This window comes from Sinohyriopsis cumingii, chromosome 5, assembly GCF_028554795.1.
Source record: "Sinohyriopsis cumingii isolate HCF-2022 chromosome 5, ASM2855479v2, whole genome shotgun sequence".
NCBI lineage: Eukaryota > Metazoa > Mollusca > Bivalvia > Unionida > Unionidae > Sinohyriopsis > Sinohyriopsis cumingii.
The window spans coordinates 99,162,129-99,178,890 of record NC_142965.1 but is presented as its reverse complement, the minus strand read 5'-3'; the positions used below and the strand labels follow the sequence as shown (position 1 = coordinate 99,178,890).

Sequence of the window (16,762 nt, the reverse complement as noted above, 5' to 3'; positions counted from 1 at the left end):
ACTAATATAGTGTTTAGTGATTTTTAGTGAACAGAACCTTAATTGCCATAAAAAACTCTGATGAAAATTATTGATTGCTGTGGATGCTTACAATGGCAAGTGAATACCAAACTGAGTGAAGAAAAGAGATGTCAGGTGAAATTATTACTGGTTTACAATGGATCAAACTTCTTGGCTGCACACATCAAAAAATTCAGTGTATTTAATATTGTGCAGTTCTATAATATCTTGCAAGGAATAAAGATCGATGAACAAGCCAATGATTGAACAAGTGCAATTAAAAGGTATATGTCATCCAATTCTAAAAGATGACACATACAGCCTAAATAGCTGCTATAGCAATGACCTGAACAGACTTGTACTTTAATAATGGGCATTTCTGAAATTCCTTTCCTTACATTTACTTTTATCCCCCACCCTGTAGAAAAATTATATATGCATAATGAATAGATATTTATGGCTCAATGAATGTGCACTACAGATAAGTTCAATGAAGTTTATCACAATGTTCAAACTAATTTCAAGAAAATGTTTTCACAGATAATCAGTAATTGGAAGACTGGGGACATCAGGTGCTAAAGTGGTATACTGTAAAATATGCTCAGGTTCAGACTGTGTCATAAGCATTGAGCATCAAAAACTTCCCTGCCTGTGGGTTTAAGGCATTATGAGCTGTGTTGCATGAAACAAGAAGCAACTAATGGAAGTAAGTGCTACGCTGGATTAGTGGATAACATAATAGACTGGTGTGGATTAAAATCCTGAATTGGCTATCTCTGTGTGCCCTTGGGCAGATCACTGTCCTTCAATAGCCTCAACACTAAATAACCTCTTTGTTATGTAGTACAATGAAACACCAAAACCATTCGAACAACGAAGCACAAAGCACCAAACAAAAGCACATTAACTTCCACGAGACGCAGGCATATACTTATGCTTAGCATTGCATGTTTTGCACCAACTATCTGCAGCTCATACAATATGAGTGTCAAATTAATGCTACAGGTGCTGATTAATCAAATCTGTCCCAAAACAATTTAGTCCTGAAATTCAGAGACAGGACCATAATGGCATCAAAATTTAGTCCTGAAATTCAGAGACAGGGCCATAATGACATCAAATTTAGTCCTGAAATTCTGAGACAGTGTTATGTTGACCACTTTTCATTAATCACTACTGGTTAGGAGATGAAGCAAATTAAAAAAATCTGCTAGAATGTGGAAACTGTGAAGAAAGGTTTATTATGCATACAATAAGAGAAGAAATCTGAAATCTGAAAGAAAATGCAAAATCTGTAACATTCATTTATTTTTCTCTTGCATGTGAATAAATAAATCTTAATGGTACATACAGTGCATATTTACAAGATGAAAAGGAATATTAAAACTGCAGTGAATGATACATCATATGCTTGCTCTATTTTAACAGTCCTCTGTACAGACACCTGAAGGGCTTGGATGAAACAGGTCTCAAAGGTAAACGTATTTGGCCTTGAACTACTACTTACAGGTCTCAAAGGTAAAGGTATCTGGCCTTGAACTACTACTTACAGGTCTCAATGGTAAAGGTATCTGGCCCTGAACTACTACTTACAGGTCTCAATGGTAAAGGTATCTGGCCCTGAACTACTACTTACAGGTCTCAATGGTAAAGGTATTTGGCCTTGAACTACTACTTACAGGTCTCAATGGTAAAGGTATCTGGCCTTGAACTACTACTTACAGGTCTCAATGGTAAAGGTAACTGGCCTTGAACTACTACTTACAGGTCTCAAAGGTAAAGGTATCTGGCCCTGAACTACTACTTACAGGTCTCAAAGGTAAAGGTACCTGGCCCTGAACTACTACTTACAGGTCTCAAAGGTAAAGGTATCTGGCCTTGAACTACTACTTACGGGTCTCAATGGTAAAGGTATCTGGCCTTGAACAACTACTTACAGGTCTCAATGGTAAAGGTACCTGGCCCTGAACTACTACTTACAGGTCTCAATGGTAAAGGTATCTGGCCTTGAACTACTACTTACAGGTCTCAATGGTAAAGGTATCTGGCCTTGAACAACTACTTACAGGTCTCAATGGTAAAGGTATCTGGCCTTGAACAACTACTTACAGGTCTCAATGGTAAAGGTATCTGGCCCTGAACTACTACTTACAGGTCTCAATGGTAAAGGTATCTGGCCCTGAACTACTACTTACAGGTCTCAAAGGTAAAGGTATCTGGCCTTGAACTACTACTTACGGGTCTCAATGGTAAAGGTATTTGGCCCTGACCTACTACTTACAGGTCTCAATGGTAAAGGTATCTGGCCTTGAACTACTACTTACAGGTCTCAATGGTAAAGGTATCTGGCCTTGAACTACTACTTACAGGTCTCAATGGTAAAGGTATCTGGCCTTGAACTACTACTTACAGGTCTCAAAGGTAAAGGTATCTGGCCCTGAACTACTACTTACAGGTCTCAAAGGTAAAGGTACCTGGCCTTGAACTACTACTTACAGGTCTCAATGGTAAAGGTATTTGGCCCTGACCTACTACTTACAGGTCTCAATGGTAAAGGTACCTGGCCCTGAACTACTACTTACAGGTCTCAAAGGTAAAGGTATCTGGCCCTGAACTACTACTTACAGGTCTCAATGGTAAAGGTATCTGGCCTTGAACTACTACTTACAGGTCTCAATGGTAAAGGTATTTGGCCCTGACCTACTACTTACAGGTCTCAAAGGTAAAGGTATCTGGCCCTGAACTACTACTTACGGGTCTCAATGGTAAAGGTATCTGGCCTTGAACTACTACTTACAGGTCTCAATGGTAAAGGTATTTGGCCCTGACCTACTACTTACAGGTCTCAATGGTAAAGGTATCTGGCCTTGAACTACTACTTACAGGTCTCAATGGTAAAGGTATCTGGCCCTGAACTACTACTTACAGGTCTCAAAGGTAAAGGTATCTGGCCCTGAACTACTACTTGCAGGTCTCAATGGTAAAGGTATCTGGCCTTGAACTACTACTTACAGGTCTCAATGGTAAAGGTATCTGGCCCTGAACTACTACTTACAGGTCTCAATGGTAAAGGTACCTGGCCCTGAACTACTACTTACAGGTCTCAAAGGTAAAGGTATCTGGCCCTGAACTACTACTTACAGGTCTCAATGGTAAAGGTATCTGGCCTTGAACTACTACTTACGGGTCTCAATGGTAAAGGTATTTGGCCCTGACCTACTACTTACAGGTCTCAATGGTAAAGGTACCTGGCCCTGAACTACTACTTACAGGTCTCAATGGTAAAGGTATCTGGCCTTGAACTACTACTTACAGGTCTCAATGGTAAAGGTATCTGGCCTTGAACTACTACTTACAGGTCTCAATGGTAAAGGTATCTGGCCCTGAACTACTACTTACAGGTCTCAATGGTAAAGGTATCTGGCCCTGAACTACTACTTACAGGTCTCAATGGTAAAGGTATCTGGCCCTGAACTACTACTTACAGGTCTCAATGGTAAAGGTATCTGGCCTTGAACTACTACTCACAGGTCTCAATGGTAAAGGTATCTGGCCCTGAACTACTACTTACAGGTCTCAATGGTAAAGGTATCTGGCCCTGAACTACTACTTACAGGTCTCAATGGTAAAGGTATCTGGCCCTGAACTACTACTTACAGGTCTCAATGGTAAAGGTATCTGGCCTTGAACAACTACTTACAGGTCTCAATGGTAAAGGTATCTGGCCCTGAACTACTACTTACAGGTCTCAAAGGTAAAGGTATCTGGCCTTGAACTACTACTTACAGGTCTCAATGGTAAAGGTATCTGGCCTTGAACAACTACTTACAGGTCTCAATGGTAAAGGTATCTGGCCTTGAACTACTACTTACAGATCTCAATGGTAAAGGTATTTGGCCCTGAACTACTACTTACAGGTCTCAATGGTAAAGGTATCTGGCCCTGACCTACTACTTACAGGTCTCAATGGTAAAGGTATCTGGCCTTGAACTACTACTTACGGGTCTCAATGGTAAAGGTATTTGGCCCTGACCTACTACTTACAGGTCTCAATGGTAAACGTATTTGGCCCTGAACTACTACTTACAGGTCTCAATGGTAAAGGTATCTGGCCCTGACCTACTACTTACAGGTCTCAATGGTAAAGGTATCTGGCCCTGAACTACTACTTACAGGTCTCAATGGTAAAGGTATTTGGCCCTGAACTACTACTTACAGGTCTCAATGGTAAAGGTATCTGGCCTTGAACTACTACTTACAGGTCTCAATGGTAAAGGTATTTGGCCTTGGATACCTGAATGACTTGGATGAAACAGAACTCAAAGGTATAGGTATTTGGCCTTGCTTACTGTGCAGCTACCCTTATACAGTTTTACCCTGACCATGAATTTGACCCCTGAATCTGTAAATTTCTTTATTACCCTAAGTAAATCTTGCTCATGGCACTCTCTAGAACAAAAGTCATTCTAAAAAACCCAATTTACTTTCAACCACAACTACCCTGGCCTTTGATCTGCAAATCAAAAGGCCTCTTTCACATCTCAAGTGCAGACCTTACAGAAAATTTGATCAAGGTATGATGCCTAAAACTAAATTTAATGAGCAAACACCAAATTTCTTCTTCAAGTCACAGTGACCTTTGACCATTAGACCTAGAAGATTCAAGGTACAAAACATGCACAAATTTCAGTGAACATAAATGCTCACAAACTTGAACATTTTGTGCAGAAATCATTTTTCAACACTGTTCACTTCTTAACTTTTGATCCCAACACGGACACATGAACAAATGAATGGACATTATAACATAATCTGCCTTATAGTGGGAATGTAAAGTGTTATAGCACTTGAAAGCAGTAATGATTATTTACAAATATACTCTATAAATTAATCATCATAAAACCAGTTTACCAACTAAATATTCCAATAAAAGAAATAACACATGTAGTACCAATAGCACAAGATATACCCATCTCATGACATTTTACCTAAAGAACTTGACCTTTGACCAAGAGAGTTGATACCTATTATGAAGGTGTAGCCAAGTATAAGGGTTAAAAAGTTACGGCCTGAATAACGAAATGAGTCAAAGTCTTGTATTATCCCCTGCTGTGACCTTAACCTTTACAGCAGGGGAGGGAATGAATATGTAAGACACTGTCTGAAGATATGTAATGGGCAAAAAATTCAATAAAATATCTTCATTAATTGAAAGTTATACCCATACATGTAGAGGTCACAAATTAATATTTTCCCTTGCCACAACCTTTCCCAAAAAGCAGGAGGCATGGCTTTGGGAGTAACATGGTCTAGTCAAGATATATTCACATGGTTAAAGTTTCACTCAAATATCTTGACTGGTTCAATGCCAGACAAGGATACAAGACACAGAATTACATTCTCTCTGCCAAGACACAGACTATAAGGAAAGAGGCACGACGATGGTACACCACACACCATCTTGCCATGACATACTCTTGGGCAAAATTTCACGAAAATCTCTCCGACCATTACTATGTTATGGGCTGGACAAGAAAATGTCAGACATTAGACAGATGCACATGTGCTAGAACATAATATGCCTCACTTTTGATGAATATATAAAGTGATACAATACATAAAAATAGAAGTTTTAAAACAAATGTAGAGTTTCATCAATGTGATTTACAATAACTTTAATTTCTTCTGACCAAGAGAATGATGTGATTTGTAAGACCTGTGTAGGACAACAACTGCATTAAATTCAGAGATTTTATTTTTGTCATGAAATGCTAAAAAAATCTCACAAATGCTTTTAGAGTTCAAAATGATCAAATAGTTTCAGCACAAAGGTAAATCTTAAATTTTAAAATTTAAAGAAACTCAACAAAGCAAAATTCTGAAATCAAAAGTTAACCAACCCAGTACCAAAAAGTCTGAAAGTTTTGTAATTTTTTATAGAATAAAACAAACCATAATTCATTTAAAATAATTTGAAAATAATATACTCAATACCAAACTGCTCAAGGTACAAGTTCAGATGTTTATCCCTCATCAGTAAATCCACATGCTCTAGTAAATTAGATTTATGCATGAAAATGAATTATTTTCTGTGGGGTACCAATTTCATGGATTTTGATGTTGCTGCACAACAATAATTTAAAGACACAATGAACAACAATGATTCTTCTGTAGACACAACAGAACATCTTACCTTAACCAGGGAATAAATTACATTTTTTATGAATCTACCAATATTAAACACACAAGAAAACAAATGAATTTTAAGGAGATCAGAACAGTCCGATGCTCCTTATGAAAGACTATAAAAAAACACAGGTATCCCTGTTTAAATAACAAATAAATGCATTTTTTGTCAAACAAACATTTGCAAATCTTTCATCTATCCCCCTTTTATAACTTCCAAAAATTTTGTAAAGCAATAACCAAGCAAATTCCTCTTATTCCTGACATCATTATCATTAGGACTCCCTTTCCTAATTTTTAGCCCGGAATTGGCAGAGCCGGGGGGGGGGGGGGGGGGGGGGGCGGGGGGGGGGCACCTTTTAACCTGATAAATCATAACATATAATGAATTTCGAATGGTTTAAAGATGTACAGTGCTGTATCATGCATGAACATTGCAACCAAGACCAATATAGCAGACATAAACTTATCACACAATCTTATTCTGACATTTTGTTTCACAGCTGATGTATAGTTTTGGGATAACCCTATGGTATCTCCATGGATCAATCTGAGTGATGCTGTATATATTTGTCATCTGTACAACATGTCAGAGAGTACACAAACGACTGATCAATATGGCTTGTAAGTTGCAGAACTGAGTAATGAGAAAAACTAACGGATTGTGGATTTAAAATGGGAAGGTTGGGAAGGTCTTAGAAACTGTAAAACTTTGACATTTTTGAAGATACTGAAATTTACAATTTGGAGTAGTTTGAAGTCTTTTTCATTGAGAAATAGTTTAGAAATTGCACCCTGATCATGATGGCCAACAAAATCAATCACCGCTATGAAGTTCACTTATTGAGGAATATCAAGAAAATTGTAAAAAGGTTCTCAAATATACTACTGTTGAATTCAATGAACACATGACCAATACATTTTTATGCAAAGAAGATTTCTCAAGAACCTTTCCAATGATAACTGTGATAAAAAAACTTAACAGAACCAAGGACTGGAGAGGTGCCTAGAATAGAGGAGGTGAATGTTAAAAAGCTGTGAAGGCATGTAGTACTTAGTTACAAGTCTAAAATTGTAACCAAGTAAAATCAGAGCTTTAGTTTAGAGCTCAGCTTACCGTACCTATATCCAGTTCTGGCAAGTACGTGTTCAAAGTGACATCTTACAAATAATAGAGGAAGAATTTGTTTTGCAATAATGTTTAGCTTTGTTAAAGATCTGAGACAGATATCTGTTTATGTCAGCCATTTTGGATTCCTTGCAAATATTTAATAATTACCATTATGTACTCGCTTATACAACAAAATCAAACTGTAAACAGCACAGACCCAAATCTGCCATCACATAATGCACTAGCAGATCTCAGCCTGTGCATTCTGTAAGGAGTAATCAGTAGAACAAACACCACAGACCTTGATCTGCAGGCACATTATGCTATGGCAGATGAGGATCTTTGTTGTTTGTAGTTTTACTCGACTTACAAGCATGTATATATGGTAGTTTCTGTACTTCACCAAGTTCCAGAGAGAGAGAGTTACTGGCTGCAAATGACTAGTTTTAAATTACCTACACCAATAACCTGAGGTCATTTGTTGTATTAAATTATTTCCTCATATTTCAAAACTTGACTGTTTTTCAAAACTATGCTTGGAATTATGCAACGATAGAGTATTATATATATATATATATATATATATATATATATATATATATATATATATATATATATATATATATACACACACATATATATATATATATATATATATATATATATATATATATATATATATATATATATATATATACATATATATATACATATACATATATATATATATATATATATATAATAAGAGTAAATGCAATCCTGATTGATAGATCATATCATGATGTCAGCATCAGAAAATAAAACCATTATGGGATTTGAAGCATCAAGTCATGATCCAGATTTTCTGACAGTGAAAACAAGAATTACTAGGATGATAATATTTTTGTTGTATACCTTTCAATTTTCGTATCAGTTTTATGAATGAAACTTGTGTAACAACAGTCACTAATTTTCACTACTATCATTGTAATAGCATAAGTTCTTACATGCACTGGGGCTGCAGACCCATATATGTGATTTACAGCTTTTGTGTCGTTCTCAAATTCTGCATTATTGGCAATTTCACCAAATGAAAATTTGTATCTGATGCCCAGCAGACAGTGGATGAACTGTTTGTGGTGGGACACTGTGAGAGGCTCAAAATGGGGGAACACTGAGAGGTTCCAATGCGGACTTGGCATAGGAATGACAGCATTATTTTGACATTAATTTACAACAGGAATGGACAAAATTGTTGGAACTTGATACTGATTTTTTAAAAAGAGAATGCTACTCATTTCCATCTGGATGTCAAGTGAGGCTACAGTATATTTATTTGCATTTGCTTAATTTTATCCAGGAAACCTCAAAGAAAAAGTGGTTCCGATCTCGTCTGAGAGTAGGTAATACAGGACCAGGAAATAATAGAACCTTTTTTTCCCACTTTTGGGATTTGGTGATAAAATTCTAACTCATTCTTGGGTAGAATTTGATAGGTATATAATAAAACCAGATATTATCTCTTCTTAAAACATTTACACTGCAAAGATCTCATTATTTCAGATCGAATTTGGATCTTAAGTGAGATTACTAATTTAGCCATACCAAACCCATTGCAAATGAGATAAAAAATAGTCGGTATGTGCCCCATTCGTTCATGTCCATAGTTTTCTTCTTGGAAGTTGGCAAAACAGAATGCATTCTGAGTGGTAGTCTTCAAAAATGTTCCATGGAGAATGACACTGATCCATGGCCATTCATATTACTGGAATACTATCATCCTGGACATTTATGTGATTTTCTTGAGCTGTTCATATGTCATGAAAAACTAAATATTGTTAAGGAAAATATTGCTTTACATCATCACACTATAACAAACATATCATATTCACACTACAACAAGCCCCTGGTGCCTGCCAAACATATTGTATTCCCACTAAAACAAGCCCTTGGTGCCTGCCAAACATACTGCATTCCACCTACAACAAGCCCTTGGTGCCTGCCAAACATACTGCATTCCACCTACAACAAGCCCTTGGTGCCTGCCAAACATTTTGTATTCCCAATATTGGCAAAAACAGGTAAAAATCCATATGGATTAGAACCAGAATACAAACACAAAAAAGACTGACAAATTGTATATATTCCACACTCAACTACTCTACATGTCTAACTTTTGCTGAATGATCACCCATAAATTCTTTCGTTCTCAATCCGAGTGCTGTATTACGTCACTCTCATAATCTTCTTTTCAAATTTGTAAAGCTGTGTTGATTTGTCTTCTTTCTGACTGGATAAGTGTTTAAAATTATCCATCTGCTCTAACAAATTTCATCCACAAGACACACAATAAAATCCTGTGGCACTAAACATCTGGCAACATTTTTTAAAATTTACAGACTGGTCTGCTACCCAACTTATCAATATAATGAATCTGCAAGACAATCTTTCAACTGAAAGAAACCCATCTGTTTTCTTGGAAATGGGTCATATACAGTTGCTATAAACAGAAAAAAGGAAAGTAAATGTAGATCTAGAATGGACAAATTTTCTCTTAAGCTATTCGGATGTAGCAGTCTTTTGTTTTTAGAATATCAAATTTATATGATTGGGATTAAGGAGATGATAATAAATATGACAAACAAAACTTTTTTATTGCTTTATATTTTATCCTACAGGAAAACTATTCCAATGACACACAAGCATAATGATTCTGCCAAAAGCATAATGGTTGGCAAATGTGCTTTGTTTAAGCAGGTAAGACCAGCAGGACAGGAACTCCTAGCATATCAGTATATAAACTTTGGACCTATAGCATTATTTTCAAGTTTCAGTTGAAAGTTTTTGCTAATGAAGACAAGTGACCTTGAAAAGAAATTACCCCAAAACTTTAACATCATTCATCATGATGCTTAAGCAGGTAAATCATGCAACAAGATAGGTATTCCAAGTATCAATAAGAGCTGCCAACCCTCCAGACTTTTGAAATTTGAACGCAATTGGTGAAAAATTATACCATGACACTAGCTCCATCCACTTCAATGGTCAGTACTGCATTATATGAAAATCCCAAAATAAAAATAAAACATTATTTACATTGATTACAAATGCAAATGTATTTGCTGCAAAATTTACATACATATACAAAATTCACACTATTTGTCATGGTATGGTGCAAGGCAGATGTAAACTTCCTCAATTAGGCTATGGTAAATTTGTTTACAAAACAGTTCAGGCTTCAGGCTTTCTGTTTATTATTTTCAGCACCAAAGGAGGCGCTAAAGTTTGTCTTATTTTCCTTACAATACGAAATACTCCGTCCCTGTCACTGTTGCTGATCTCCAACTGAGAATGGCAAGTTATATTCAACAAGAAAACTCACAAACAATGCTTCAGAATTTGTAACTTGCAGTACTTGAGTAGGTGGCTTACGTACTCAGAGCTGAGATCTGCTTAGAGCTCTTTAGTTTTCCAATATATATGTGCATTTTGCAAGCTGTCTGATTTTTCAGATCGTTCTGCTACATGATCACTGTGGCTCGTAATGTTGCTTACAATTTATGTCATACATGTACTATATAATAATATTATTATATAGCACAGGTATGACAGCTTAACTGTAAGCAACGATATGAGCCTCTGTGCACATTCCCAATTCTAAAATTTGCTGCATACTACTGTATGACAAGTATAATATACATCAATGTTTGATGGCTGAATGCAAGGCCAATTTTTGGTGTACTCCCATCTATATTTCACTTTTTGTGGACAACATCTTTTTCCATGGAGGTAGAATTGTTTAAACTGTTGTGTAGCAAATTACAAAATGGTATTAATCCATTACGATAAAACGTCGTTTGTTTATAAAAAATTACAGTTGCTACGAATATTTACATGTGCCATACAAAACAATCAGTTGGGCCCCAACCTTTGTAAAACTTCTAAATATAGATTACATACTTTAAAATTCTTGCTACAGGGCAAACTGTAACAATTTGATATAGTTCTACTAATAACATCGCGACTAGCAATACAGAGACATTATGGGTACCAGCGACCACTGCTGCTATTGTGACTAACACCTAACGGGATAAAATTAATTTTATTCATGATTTAAGCTGAGTGAGAATTCATGAATTTGTGATTTTTGGCATGAATTCACAAATCGCCATTGAGAGTTGTGAATTCGTGCCAAAATCATGAGGGTTTTTGCAGGTCTGTATCATGCATAAACTATAGAATTATATAGCGATATAATCAGTTTTATTCATTTGAATGCAGCAAGTGATGTCAAAGACATGTGACTTTCAAAAACTTCAACACAAATGGTTAAGATCCTTATGTCTCACCACACTTACACAGGTGAGACAAAAATTATCCTTATGTCTCACCACACTTACACAGGTGAGCCAAAAATGATAATCACCCATGCCATCAGCAGAAACCGATGTCAATCTACTTTCTAACATGGACATTAAGACAAATATTGAAAGGATACAATAATGTTCCAGGGTCCCAATCTAACCCAGTTTGGGATGAAACCTTTGTAAAGAGCCAGCAAACCCTCAGTTCGTACAGTCTGAAACAAGAAAGAGAGTTTCTTATATTTACAAAAAAATAATCATATTTATAAATTAATGCTTGTATGGTAGCCACAAGATCAATGCAATAAATAATTCTGGTTCCACATCAATTGTTTGTTACAATAAATAATTTTTTATAATTAGGTATTCTCTTTATGATTAAGTGCTCTCTGGGGTCTAATGTGGATGCATGTTGTATCAAAGAATCTGTAATGGCAAGGTTTCTTATAAGCGAGTGTTTACTATATATATTACGAAGCTATGCTCAATGTATTTTTGAAAAATGCATTTTTAAGGAGAACTATTAACTTTCTGGGATTTACCAGGGTCTAATTATTAAATACAGATTTTTTTCTCCACTCATAGACTCTAAGATGTTATGTCAGGAGCTGATTAAAAACTGAAATCTAAAATTTGCATGTAGTAATTTAGAGATCAGCAGTTTTCTCATCAACAAAAGTGAATTTGCAAACAAGTGAACACTTTTTATAAAACAAATGTGTGATATCCCTACACTTCTTAAGTCAATTAAAAAGACAGTGAAAACATGTATCCCCATGTATTTCCAGTCTAGGATACTTCGGCAGAATGTCACGCATTGATTTACTCCAAAAGAAAACAATCTAGGTGAATCAAAGATTATAAATTTGTGTTACTATTCATCGTTTCAAATGCACATATTCTTGTTCTTGAAAACTGAGCAGCAGCAAATTAAAATTCTGTCAAATTAACGACTGTATTCATATGAAAATAAAGATAATTTTATTCTTGTTAACACATATCAAGCATTTATCCATGGTGAGTTAAATTTGCCACTAAAAAGTTGTATTACTATATTTACTCATGATTTTGTTTTCTTAAAAAATTTTACCATTTGTCTTTCAGTATTATAGGTATACAGTACAGAATGGGTGACATAACAACAAGTCATCAAATTACAGTCACTAACAGTTTGTATGATTCATCTAAAAAAACTAATTATAAAAAGTTAATACCTAAAGTCTACATTTTGCTGTTTGGAATATATTTGTAAACATTTCTTGATGACATCTCATTGATTGCATCAATGTACACTAGACAGTCTACAGCAGACACATTATAAAAGCTTGGGTAAGTATTCAAGAAGAAACAATTTACTTTAAAAATTTGCTTTCTCCTTCAAATACATTCCCCAATCACATTACATTAGGAGAATAAGTAATAGGAGGGGATGCTGAGCATCCGGCCTCTACCTCAGGAGATGAGTGGCTGGATTTCCCATGTGAAAGATAACCCATTCTCCTAATGACCTAAGCCACACAGCATAAAATCCCTTGATCTGGGACTCGTATATATATCTATATATACATGGCTGAGAAGATAAAGTTGATACCTTCTCACCTACCAAAAATTGTCACTGGTGAATCCAGCAAAGCTAATGGGCTGTGTTGATTGGTCTAGTTGGGTCTGGTGGCCATCTGTGCTGCTGCCACCGGCCCTACCAGATCCAACGTTTGTCTCTGCAACACTAAATCTCTGAGGTAAAAACTCAAGAAGGTTGATTCTGCATGCCAGTCAACATCTTTCATAATGTCCTGGATCAAAACATTGCGTTCAAAAGTGAGGCTCGCAGAAATTGGCTCTAATCTCATGAGCCATTATCCTCATGCGGCGACTCTGATCTTGAGATATCTCAGTGTACAACGAGCACATAACCCACTTCAAACACAAAGCTTGGGCTTGAGGGGTGATGCCTTGTTTTCTGACCTTGACCAGGAGGAAGTGATATCTGCACATGTCACAACTTGTCTCTGTGTGTCTCAAGTAGTGTTGAGGGTGCAGACATGATGCTACTCTGATCTGGTGAGATGTCCGAGTACACCAAGCATATGATCACCTTCCACCAAGAATAATGACCATGAAGCTTGATATCCTGTGTTCTGTCTCACCGAGATTGCTCAAAACTTCAGGGCATTAACCCATGTGAAAAGAGACATTGCTCGTGCCACGACTTGTCTCTGTGGGTCTCAAGTAGTGCTTGAGGGTGCAGACAGGATCTTGCATGGCTGCCTCTCTAGACTTGTCTATAGAAAAGAAAGACATGAAAGAAGCTCACTGATCCTGCATGTGAAAGCTAAAGCTATCAGGAAGCATGTCTTGTATGAAAGGAACTTTAGTGAAGCATGAGCACGAGGTTCAAACCTGCTTGAGTTGGGCAAAGTTAAAAAACAAGACAAATTCCATTTTGGAAATAATGTTATGGATTTTGGTTGCTGGAGATCAAATTGTCTAACAGATCTGAGAGATCTTTATCATGCCCAAATGTCACAATGTGTCCCAGATCATTGATCCCTGGGGGCATGAACAGAATCTTGTGTGGCTGCTGTTTTTGACCTGGCTATGGAAGAAAGTAAGCAGGGACACTGGTTGACTATCAACGGATGGTAATCTGTTCTGGGGCTACAAATCCCAATGGTATCTTGCAAACCACCAAACCCACCGATCTGAACTGAAGAGAATTCCAGTGAACATAAAGGGGGATGCAGCCCTCTTACCCTGCATGCTGCAGCTAAAGCTATCAGTAAACATGGTCTGTATGATATTGACTTTATAGATGAGTAATCTAGAAGTTCAAAAGGGTTTAATTTTAACCACGTAAAAAAAAATGATTGGATCCATTTGGACACAAATAACGGATATTGGTCAAGGAGACCAACATTGTCTAAAAGATCCAATAGGCCTCTATCCCACACAAACATGTTGCCATGATGCCAGAATTTGTCCAATATCATAGGGCAGTAGCCTAAGGTAAAGATTGGAGTCAAACTGTTTTTCCTCCAAGAACAGAGCCAGAGAAAGTCAGCCAGATGAGGGATAAAGGCACCCAGATGGGCGATACAGATGGTTACTCTTGAGATTCTCTGCACAAATGAAGGTTTGAATTGTCTGACTCACAAGTCTGTACTGGTCAAGGCCAAGCATACAGAAGAAGAGGACAGTCGATTCGGGTTTGCTGGAATCTTCCTGGGTGTATTATCCTTGGGAAATTTAGACTGTTGATACAGGGCTTCTGCCCTCAAAGAGTGACTATTGGAGTCATCTTGCCATTCTGATCCCATAATCGTAGCACCAATAGGAGGGGTGGCACAGGCCCATGACCCCTCCAAGATGGCTGACAGTGCATATCATGGCTCAAGCTGCTGTGTCTTGAACTGGGGGAGGGAGCAAAGAAGGATAGCTGTTGATTTCACCTTGTTGCCAAACAGTCGATCAACAGATGCCCTTGAAGTGTGTGAATCCGAGTGATGACCAACTGATGGAGGGGAAATTCTGTGTGAAGGACATGACCCCTTCTGGATTGATTCTTGTGGATGCCACTGATGCAGCCAGAAGGTGTCTGAATTGCATGTTGATATGGGGATTGTTGCACCCACGTAGAAAATAACCAAATCAGAATACCAGACAAGTGGTTTGGTACCTCACTATTTGAGGATATAGGTCACCACCACAGTGTTGTTGGATCGACTTTGCTTTTTTTTGGTCAAAATAGGCGGCTTGTCGACGTAAGTGATGTCAATATAATTATGTGGGAAGGACTGTATGTTGAAATTACTAGGTTGCTGAAGGAATCATGGTAAACTCCATGCTCTGAAGTGGCCTGTGAAACATTTAATTGATATATGCTAAAATGACACATTACATATAAACTAAAGCAGAAACTAGTAATGTGTGAAATTACTAGTCTGCTAAAAACACTTTCGCAACTAACAGATCGGTGAAGTGTCATATCAGAAACATATGGCCCTGTTTGAAACGTTTGTTGCATGTTTGGTTAATAATAATTCTATCAAAACAGCCTGAAATACGAATAAATTGAGCATAATTATCAAGCAGCACTTCAGCATTCACTATTAAGAGCTCCATAGCGGATGGAGTAAGCAAATAAAGTCAAATGTACGCTAACCCATAATGAACTTGTGTAAGGTCAATGATAGCACGGTGGGACAGTGGTCCTACAAAAAGTCCTGACAAGTAACAAATCTCTCAAAATATTGGCAGAAATTGTAAAATAAAGTATACAACTTGCAGTATATTGATAAATCAACATTATAAATGCATAATGAATGTTGGATGGGTCCACAGGAACACAAAAAAAGGGCTGCATTGTTGGAGGCTACTGCACTGCATGTTTCTTAGAACACAGTGAAGCTAACAACTGACAACACCCGGTGGTATCAAAGGGAGGTAATGGGCAAGAATTACTGCCCTTTGCCTATCTAAAAATAGACAATAAGATGATTTTCATCTTTCAGAAGGGCTGGATTTGTGAGGTAGCAGGCTAATATTCCTAATGTAAGGTGATTGGGGAACATATTCAAAGGAGAAATACAGGTGTGAATAACATAAAGAAGAATAGATGTATTTCCTATATGGGAAAAGAAATAAATTCCAAAGGTGATATTACCACTGTGATGATAAAAGTGGTATCGCCACTGCAGCAGACTTGCCAACCCTAACAAGTCCATCTCAGTATGGTGGCGCTCTACAGTTTTGTATTTTGCATAGGGTTAGGATTTTAAAGAAAAAGAATTTCCCTGTCTTTCCTCACTGGTTATTTAAAAAAGACCTTCTGTATCTTAGGTATAATTCAAAGAACCTTTAATTCCCTTTATTTTGGTGTATGATTGATGGGTGTACTATCGGTTATAGAGTATACAGCTTGGCATCACTTCAGATGTGCACCTTTCAAAAAAGCACTAGCTCTACTTGGTCATTTTCACTTCCTGAACTTCAGAGGTAAATCTGTATAAAAAAGAGCCAATACCTTTTTTTAACATTTTATATATTTGGTAATTCATTCATTGCACTTTCAGAAGCTGGTATTGTCTATTCTGGCAAAATTCATTTTCCCTATTTTAATAGC

General features: G+C 36.9%; 1 protein-coding gene across 3 annotated transcripts in view; it reads right to left on the bottom strand.

Moving 5' to 3' along the window:
• Positions 1-7,988: 7,988 nt before the first annotated feature.
• Positions 7,989-16,762, bottom strand: part of LOC149799852 (kidney mitochondrial carrier protein 1-like) — a 56,111-nt gene continuing 47,337 nt past the window's right edge. For all 3 annotated transcript variants that reach the window (XM_089959283.1, XM_089959282.1, XM_089959284.1), the window contains exons 10-11: positions 11,775-11,855; positions 7,989-9,104 (exon numbers count right to left, since the gene is read on the bottom strand). In XM_089959283.1, coding sequence (XP_089815409.1) covers positions 9,066-9,104; positions 11,775-11,855 — 120 coding nt within the window. In that variant the 3' untranslated portion in view covers positions 7,989-9,065. The remainder of the gene's footprint in view (positions 9,105-11,774; positions 11,856-16,762) is intronic.